General features: G+C 13.7%; 4 protein-coding genes across 4 annotated transcripts in view; 2 read left to right on the forward strand and 2 right to left on the reverse strand.

Moving 5' to 3' along the window:
- The window catches only part of ROM10 (rhomboid protease ROM10, putative), a gene marked incomplete at both ends in the record, with an annotated part of 2,607 nt that extends 1,943 nt beyond the window's left edge, over window positions 1–664 (reverse strand). Inside the window, 3 exons of the mRNA XM_028675013.1 lie at window positions 44–90; window positions 176–284; window positions 417–664. Coding sequence (XP_028526586.1) covers window positions 44–90; window positions 176–284; window positions 417–664 — 404 coding nt within the window. The remainder of the gene's footprint in view (window positions 1–43; window positions 91–175; window positions 285–416) is intronic.
- Window positions 665–1,559: 895 nt separating this feature from the next.
- Window positions 1,560–2,399, forward strand: PGAL8A_00147100 (trafficking protein particle complex subunit 6A, putative; the record flags this gene model as incomplete). Its single annotated transcript, XM_028675014.1, has 2 exons — window positions 1,560–2,235; window positions 2,368–2,399. The coding sequence occupies 2 exons, from the start codon at window positions 1,560–1,562 to the stop codon at window positions 2,397–2,399; spliced, it is 708 nt and encodes a 235-aa protein (XP_028526587.1).
- A 412-nt stretch (window positions 2,400–2,811) lies between these two features.
- PGAL8A_00147200 (conserved Plasmodium protein, unknown function) lies at window positions 2,812–5,879 on the reverse strand (the record flags this gene model as incomplete). The annotated part of the gene is made up of 2 exons (XM_028675015.1): window positions 2,812–4,111; window positions 4,342–5,879. 2 exons carry the CDS (start codon window positions 5,877–5,879, stop codon window positions 2,812–2,814), a joined length of 2,838 nt encoding a protein of 945 aa, XP_028526588.1.
- Window positions 5,880–6,670: 791 nt separating this feature from the next.
- Window positions 6,671–9,864, forward strand: GPI1 (phosphatidylinositol N-acetylglucosaminyltransferase subunit GPI1, putative; the record flags this gene model as incomplete). Its single annotated transcript, XM_028675016.1, has 10 exons — window positions 6,671–6,820; window positions 7,210–8,324; window positions 8,398–8,499; window positions 8,586–8,715; window positions 8,785–8,864; window positions 8,972–9,042; window positions 9,192–9,281; window positions 9,368–9,484; window positions 9,578–9,588; window positions 9,745–9,864. The coding sequence occupies 10 exons, from the start codon at window positions 6,671–6,673 to the stop codon at window positions 9,862–9,864; spliced, it is 1,986 nt and encodes a 661-aa protein (XP_028526589.1).
- Between the last annotated feature and the right edge of the window lie 78 nt (window positions 9,865–9,942).

Below are 9,942 nucleotides of genomic sequence, written 5' to 3' on the forward strand. Positions count from 1 at the left end.
TTTTTTTTTTTTTTTTTTTTTTTTTTTATTAAATAAATTCTACTTTTTTTCTATTATTATTCCTATATTCATTAAATAATACGTATTTATCTATAATAAAAATGTAAAATTAATAGATATAATATTTTTACTAATATAAATATTATCTTTATATTTTTTATTATCTTAAATATACTATTAAATTCCATATATTTGAATGAATAAATGTAGCACTGATTATTTTGTAATAATGATAACCATTTGAAATATAAAATTTATTTATTCCAATATTTTTTAATATATCTCTATAAATTTGAATATTAAATTAAGAAAATATATATATATATATATATATATATATGATAACATATTAATAATGTGTCTTTCGTAATTGCTTCTATTTTTTTCTTTTTGAAATTTTTTTTTTGTTCATTTACTCATTGATATATAATGGTTTCTGTGAGTTAAAAAAATATACATCCAAACATAAAAAAATTAAAATTAAAAATAATGAGAAAAAAAAGGTAATACTAAAAATATCAAAAGTTGGAAATAAAATTTGAATAAATTTAATATCTCTCTTAAATGTGTTATTAAAACTTTGTGTATATTTTTGAATTAATAAATTAGAATCATATGGATGTTCATAATTTAAATGATTACTAGAATTAGAATGGAAATTCATTTTTAATTATATAAAGTTGAAGAGTTAGTTGTTTATAAAAATAATATATAAATAATTTAGTTTTTATAAATAATTAAAAAAATTATTTCATTAAAACTAGTACGCAAAATTTACTTAACAAAAATTATAATTTTGTGAAATTTTTTTTTTTTTTTTTTTTTTCTATTTAAAAGAAATATAAATTTATATATATATATATATATATATATATATATATATATTTATTGTAAATTAATAATTTTTTAACTTTAGAAAAATTCAATAAATATTTATATTTACAGATATATATTTATATATATAATAAAAAATATATGAAAAATATATATTTTTGTTAGTAAAATATAATTTTTAAAACTTAGTGTGCAAAAAAACTATTTTTTTTTTTTTTTTTTTATTAAGTGAAAATAAAAATACACTTTATGAATTTCATAGATTATTATTTTAATATGAATTTAACTATGTAATATTTCATATCTTATATCAAATATAATATTTAAATTCTATATTATTTTTCATTTTTAATTTAAAAAAAAAATAATAAAAAGCAAAAATTTAAAAATGATATCTTTATATAAATAATGAATAGTATATTATTTTTAATATAATTTTATAAAGGCTTTTAAAATGTTTTAAATGTGCATATTAGATATTCACATAATATATATATATTAATTTATGAATTTAACTATATAAATATACAAGAAACATTTTTTTATTTTAAATAAATATAAATAAAATAACATAAGTTTTTATTTATTCTTATTATTAAATAGAAAAAAAAAAAAAAGAAAAAAAAAGTTAATATAATTTAAATTTGATTAGTTAAAATATGTTATAGTATCTTCGTTTTCTTGAAAATTATATTTATTAAAAGTATTTAGAAAGAGTAAAAAATATGTGTGATGGAAAAATATCAAAATCTAGCTTATTACTTTTAATTAATGAAATAATTAAGACAAATATAGAACTACTGAAAAATAATGAGATTGAATTGAGCAGTTTAAGTAGTAATGATGTAGAAGATATAAATGAAAAAAGACTAACATATGAAGAAGAAGAACAAGAACAAGAAGAACAAGAACAACAACAAGATCAAGAAAAAGAAAAAGAAAAAAAAAAAAAATATATATACAATAATATGTATGAAGGAAATGATAAAATAAATAATGTTAAATATTTAGAAAATGACGAAAAAAATTACATAAATATTCTATCTAGTAAACTGAAAGATATGGGGAAGAATATTGGTATGAAATTAGTAGAGAGAATGTTAATTCATAAAAATGAATTTAATGATATTAAAGATATCCTGAAATTTATTGGAAAAGATATATGGTATATTTTATTTAATAAAAATGCAGATAAATTGCAAACTTATAAAAAAGGAGTTTATGTCGTTACTGATAATGATATAAGTATATATTTAAAGTATTTATTAATTGATAATGGTACAAATAAAAAAAATAATTTTATTCATTATTTTTTAATGATAATTATTGGGATTATTAAAGGAATACTTAAAAGATTTAAAATAAAAGGATATGTAACATACGACCTAAATTATCCTCATTGTATGCATTTCTAATAAGAAAATTATAAAAATTTTTAAAAAAATAAAATTATATAAATAAAATAAATAGTTAATAAAATATATATTCATATAAATTTATTATTATTTATTTTTTTTTTTTTTTTTTATATAGGTTCTTTTCAAATAAATATCATTGATGATTAAATATAATTAAATAAAATTTGTCTAATTTTGATAATGAATAGGAAATTAAAAATGCTTTTTAAATAATATAGAATCAATAAATAATATATGATAAAATAATAATAAAAAAAAAAAAAAAAGAATTAATTAAAAAAAAAAAAAAATAATAAAAATAAAAATATATATAAACTTTTTAAATAAGAAGTATTACTAGTATTTTACAAAAACTAAAAAAAAATTTCGTAATTAAAAAGGTTTGACTTATTTCAAATTAAAAAAAAAGAAAACTTAAATAAATTCATATATATATATATATATATATATATATATATATATATATATATATATATATATATATATATATATATATATATATTTGTTTAGATATTTTTTTTTAATTAAATTTTTTTTTTTAAACTTTTTTTTTTTTTAACTAAATACTTTTTTTGATTATTATTTTGTTAGTTTTTTCATCAAAATATTCACGTTTACTTAATCCGTGGCATTTTTTTTCAAACAAATATTTATCTTCATTTAATTGAAAATATTTATTTTTCGTTTCTTTTATTTTTGGTAACTCAAGTAATGAATTCTTTAATAAATTAATTTTTTTTTCATTTAATAAAATATCATCATCACAATCAATATATATTTGTTGTTTTTTTATTAATGGTTCTTGATAATTTACTTTGTTAATTTTACTTTTATGAAATTTTTTTACTATATTTTCAGTTTTTACACATGAAGGAAATACATAAAAATCTTTGTTTTTAATGGAATACTTATTGGGAGAATATTTTTTGTCATCAATTTCAACTCTATTATTAATATTTCTTATATAGTTCTTTTGATTTTCATTGAATGATATTAAATTTTTAATTTCACTTTTTTTTTGTTCTTTCGATTTATTTACATAATTAAAATCTAATGAACATTTATTCTTTAAAAAATTTTTAATAAAATTAACCTTTTTATCTAAACTATCTAAAGATAAATAACAGCTTTTATTAAAGTAATAATATTTTATATTTAATAATTCCATATGTCTTTTTTTTAATTCTATAAATCCATTTAAATTATTATTGTTTTTAAGAAATTTCATTGATGATATTATGTCAATATATATATTGTGATTATTTTTAATAAATATATCAAAAACATATGGCTCCTTTTTTTTTAATATTTCAAAATTTTCTATATTCAAATAATTTAGTATATTAATAATTTCATCATGTATATCACTAAAATTTTTATTTTGAATATAGTCAATATTTTTTGATATTACTGTTTTAATTGATAAAGGAAACCTTTTTATAAAATCTGGTTTTTCTAAAACTAAACTAAAGCATATTTTATTTAATATATTTTTTTTTTTTTGATTATTATTATTATTATCCAATTTTATAAGTTGATTAAAAAACATATAAAAAAATTCATAATCATATATATTATTTATTACCATTCCTTCAGCAAAGATTACTAATTGTTTTAAAGTAAAACTATATAATAATTCTTTAGCTTTATTTAAACATATATTATAAAACCTTTCATTTTTATAATTAATTTTTGATAAATTATGAACAATTAAACCTAAATTTATTGCAGATATATTATCAATTCTTTGAATTATTAAATCACATAACTTGTTACATAATATATCATCTCTTATTTTTAACTTACCTAAAGTATATATAATGTTAGTTATATTTATATCATTCAAAGATTCGGTATTTCTGAAAATAAAAAAATAAAAAAATAAAAAAATTAAAACATATATATATATATATATATATATATATATATATATATATTTACAAATATAAAATCATAATATATATTAATAAAGAGAATTATTACATTATTAATAAAAGAAATATTAATATATAATATATAAAAATAAATAAGAATAAAATATTAAATTTATAAAATTTTTTTTTTTTTTTTATTTTTTTCTTATGTTTACATTTGAAATAGATTTATACAACTTCTTATAAAATCCTCATTATAATATTGATTTTTAGAAAGTGTGTAAAAAGATAAAGATAATGATAAAATGTTAAATTTTTTTATATTTTCCTTAAAAATATTCGTTAAATATTTGTATATAAATTTATAATAAGTAATACTAAATTTAATATTACTTAAAATATACAAATATAAAGATATATATTTAACTTCAATATTTTTAATATTTTTCTTTATTTTATAATGAAGCTTATAAAAAATTTGAATAGGTATTAAATTCATTTTAAAATAATAATATAAAATTAATATTAAAATATTTGGATTTTCAAAAAATGTTTTTTTTTTATTTATTATATATATAATTGTTCTTAATATTTTCATATAAGTATTTTTATATTCATCATGTTTATTTTTATTATTTTTTAAATCTGTTATTTTATTAATTACTAATTTGTTTTTATTATTTGATTCTAAATTTAATAGTTTCTTATCTTCATCATTATCTAAGTTATTTTCATTATTATTATTATTATTATTCTCTAAATCATTATTATTTTTTTCCTTTAACTTATTTAATTCAATATCTTTATAATAAGATATATCTGATTTCTTTATTTTTACACTTGTTCTATTTAAGAAGTATAAAAGGGATAACATATCATAATAATTAATATTACAAATATTTAACAAAATATATTTACATATATATAGCAAATATGAATTAGAAATAGTAAATAAAGAAGAATATGAATATAAAATGTAGCATAAAGCGCTATTGTTTAAATTATTAGTATAAACATTTAACATATTAATTTTTTTTTTGTTCTTTTTTTTTTTGTTAAGTAATTCAATAGTATATTTGTAATCTTCTTTTTCATTTTCATTTTTTAATAGTTTATTTAATTTATTACTTTTAGAGACTTTTATATGATTACACACTACTTGTAAAATATTTTTAAAATATGTATATTTATTTAAATTTATATTTTTGTAACTTATGCATACAGATAACAATAGTGATGGTGATGCATTTCCTATATTATCATTAATATGTTTAAATAAATTATTAATAATTTCTATTTTTTTTAAAACATTAAATGAAATTTTAGATTTACTTAAATTTTGTAATTCATAAATAAAAACACTAATTTTTACATTTTCTTTTATTTTTTCATATTCATTCAATTTTTTAAGAGACAAAATTAATATTTGTTCACTTTCTTTATATATATAAGTTTTAGTATATAATGAGAATACTTTATTACTATTTAATTTATTTGTTATTACTAAATTGTCATTAAAAAGGTTTATATTATTATCTACATTATCTTTATTTGAAAATATCTTTTCATTTGTGTGTTCTGATATGTTTTGATGGGAATTATTACATCTTTTATATATAAATTGAAAATTATTAAAATGTTTTTTGGTTATTAATTTTCTTAAAAAGGAATAATACTTTTGAGAATAAAAGTTCCTCTTATTAATAAAATAATTACTATTATTTGAATTAACAGTTAACCTATATATAAGCATCTTTTTTTTTTTTTTTTTTTTAAATATCAAATTAAAAATATAGGAATATTCCCATAAATTAAATATTTATTTCCAATATTTCACAAAAAAAAAATATATATCAAGCTCATTGTTGAAATAATGAATTATTAAAAATCAAAAAAATACTATTAAAATATTATCAAAATAATACTATTAAAATATTAAAATGAAAATGTAAAAAATTAAAAAAAAGTAAAATTTATAATATTTTTATATTTAAAAAAAAAAAAAAAAAACAAAATGAAAAAAAAAATATACAATTTAAAATTTCTTTATTTATGAATTAAAAAATTTATTTTTAAATGTATTTATATATGTAAAATAAAACATATCAAATAAATTTTTTGAGCATAGAAAAAAACAAATATTAAGAATATAAACATTAAAACGAATAAAGCAACTCAATATTCACAAAAATTATTAATAATATAAATTAATCTTATATTTTTTATTCTTGTATTTAAAAATATTTTCTTTTTTTTTGGTAAAAAAAAACATACCTTATATTAGTAAATCTAATAAAATTCTAAACATAATTAGATTTATATACATAAATGTATAAAAGAAATATTTCAAATACAAAAGAAAGAATATTGTTAAAAAAAAAAATATTAAAACAAAATAGAATATAAAAAAAAAAAAAAAAAAAAAATATAATTTTTTTAAATTGTCTAACATATCAATGTAAAATTTTTTAATACATTTTAGATTTGTTTTTTATTAACATAAAGGAAAATTTTTATAATGTTAAAATTTAGAAGATAGTCAAAATGACTAACATAGAAGGGGGGATATCACAAAATAAATGTTTAAATATTTTTTTTCCAATAAACATGGAAAATTCAGATAAAAAATTAAATTATTTATATGGTTTATCTAATGAAAATACATATATTGTTATCCATATTTCCTATAAATATGTAATAAAAAATGAAAAGAAATAAAAATATATACTCTTTAAAATATTATTAAGATTTTTTATTTGATTATTATTTTGTATTATTATGAATATATTTATAGTTTAAGCATTTTTAAATTAACCAAAATTGTTGTAAATATTAATATAAAACAATTTTTTTTTTTTTTTTTTTTTATCTAATTAAAATACATTATTCAAAATTTTATTCAAGTTTTAAAATAATATATTTTTATCTTATACCAACTATAAATAAATTTTTTATTCTCATCTAATGATTTTTTTTTTTTTTTTTTTTGATAATTCTATTTATTTTATAATAGTTTATTAATAGTAATTTACATTTTTTTTATGTTATTTTATTTATTTTTTTTTTTTTTTTTTTTTTTTTAGATAGATAAATTTAAAATAAAAAAGAACAATGAAAACGAAGATGATTGGAAGAATATTAGAATTATTGGAGAAATAGTTTTAGCAAAAAACTTAGAAGAATTACAGAATATCAAGTTTGTAAAATCTAATAATAATAATATCAATAATTATATATATCTTACCTATTATAAAAATAGACCAATATTTATGAGAAAAAACGGAAATGAAGAAAATATAAATGCTTTATTTATTTTATATAATTCAAGAAAATATATCTATAATCTTTCATATGATCATGTGAATAATTTGGTTTCTAAAACTTTTAGTAGAAAAGATATATTTATAAAAGAAAAGAAAAAAAAACATATAGATATGGAAAATCAATATAAAATGAATCTTGATATAAATAATGAAAAAAATAACGAAGTAAATGAAAAAAATGAAGAAAATCATAAAAAGGAAAATTGTAAAAATATATTAGAAGAAAAAATATCAAATTATTATAAGGATTCAAAAAAGGAAGGAAAATGTTCTGATAAAATAAATTTATGTTATAACAGGGAATATAATTTAAAAGAAAAAGAATTAATTTGTTTTAATTTTGTTGAAAATAAAATAATTCCATCTCTAAAATTTGAAGAGATAATTACATTAATTAATAAAAAATGTCTATATTCAAGCGGTATAGAAAATTATAATATTGCTAGTAATTCAAAAGGAAGAAATTTTTATATATTAAAAAAAAAAAAATATATAGTTTCACTTATAGTTTACACATTTGTATTTTTTATATATTTCATATCTCTGTTAAATAGATCTTTGTATTATATAATTAATAAACCTAATTTTTTAAGTAAATTCATTTATTCAAAAAAAAAAATAAATATTTTGCATTTAATAAAAGAAAAGTTATTAATTCACTCAGAATGGTATTATATAATTAATAAATTAATTAAAAATAAAAAAAATCCTTTAGAATATCAAAAATATAAGCACATATTATTAATTAGATTATTTAATTTAATAACAGATATGGTTTTAGGAGTATTTATATATTTTTTATTGTCATTTAATATAATTAATTTTTATTTTTTTTGTGATAAATTAAGAATTTTTTATGATTCTAGAACTTTAACGTAATATTTTCATATATTCTATTATATACATATATTGAATTAATATATATAATAATTTTTTTATTTTTAATAGATCTATATTAGGAACATTATTACAAAATCCTTTAGGTTTAAAATTAAATAACAATTTTACTTCTTTTGTTGGTAGTGTTATTGTTTCTATTTTAGATAAATGGTAAATATATTTATATGAAAAAAATAAATTATTTATTATATTTTGTTTCAATAATATATATATATTAATTATTTACAATTTAATAGGGATTATTTAAGAGTTATAATTTCAATAAAAAAATATTATGTTTTAGAATTTTTTAGATATTCTTCTTTATTAGGCTTATCTTTTTTTCTTTCATTTCTCATTGATTACTTAAGATTTATAACTGCACATGTAAATTTATAAAAAAAATAAAAAACTTATTACATAAATTAAAAAAAAAATAAATATATTTTGTTTTAGGTTAGCCTCATTTTTTTTTTTTTAAAAAAAATGTGTACAGCTTTTCACAATAATATATATTCTTTATATTTGCTCTTCAAGTAATTCATAACAAACATATATATATAAGAAAAAAATTATAAAAATACTAAATGTCTAAAATATTTTCTTTTTTTTTTTAATTGTATTTATAATTTTTTTTATATAGTGGTAAAAAGTGGAATATTTTAAAATTAAGAGTAGACACAAATTATTATACAAATGAAGAAGTTATTTTTGGTAAATATTATTAAAAAAAATAAAAATAAACATAAAAATAAACAAATAAATAAACAAATAAATAAACAAATAAATAAACATAAAAATAAACATAAAAATAAACATAAAAATAAACAAATATTTACATTTCAAATAAATGTAATTTATAGGAACAATATTATTTACTATATTAATTTTTTTATATCCAACTGCTTTAGTATTAGTTGTAGTATTTGGAATAATTTATTTTATAATTAACAGTAAATTATTAAAAAACTAAAAAAATAAAAAAAAAAAAATATATATTGAAAAGATTTTTTTTTCTTTTTTTTTTTTTTTTGTTTAGGGATGATATATATTTTGTTTCTTTTAAAAAAAATGATATTATATTCTCCTTTTTATATTTTTTTTGTATCATCTAATTTTAATAAATATATTAGCAAAGGAATAAAATTTACACAACGTAAGAACAAATATTAAAATATAACTTAAAAAAAGATAAACTATTTTTATTTTAATTTATTTTAATTTTTTTTTTTTATTTTTTTTTTGTTAGTTGAAAATGTGGTATATAAAAAGAAAAATTTTAATTGTCTTTTTTTATTTATTTTTTTTTTTTTAAAGCTCTTAATTCATATTTTTTAAAAGACAAAATGAAATTTAATAAACACGTAAAAAAAGATTTTAATTATTTTTAAAATTTTTCTTTTTTTTTTTCTATAGGAATGTGAAGAATTAAAAGATTTTCCTAAAACATATTACTTGCTTCTTGAAAATAATAAATTTTTATTTTGTGATAAAATAAAATTATTTATAAATATTTTCCTCAATTTTGAAAAATAAAAAAAAAATTTGTGTAAATGTTTTTGTCATACCTATTTTTATTTTTATTTTTTTTTTTTTTTTTTTTTTTTAAGATTT

This window comes from Plasmodium gallinaceum, assembly GCF_900005855.1.
Source record: "Plasmodium gallinaceum strain 8A genome assembly, contig: PGAL8A_v1_65, whole genome shotgun sequence".
NCBI classification, from domain to species: Eukaryota; Apicomplexa; class Aconoidasida; order Haemosporida; family Plasmodiidae; genus Plasmodium; species Plasmodium gallinaceum.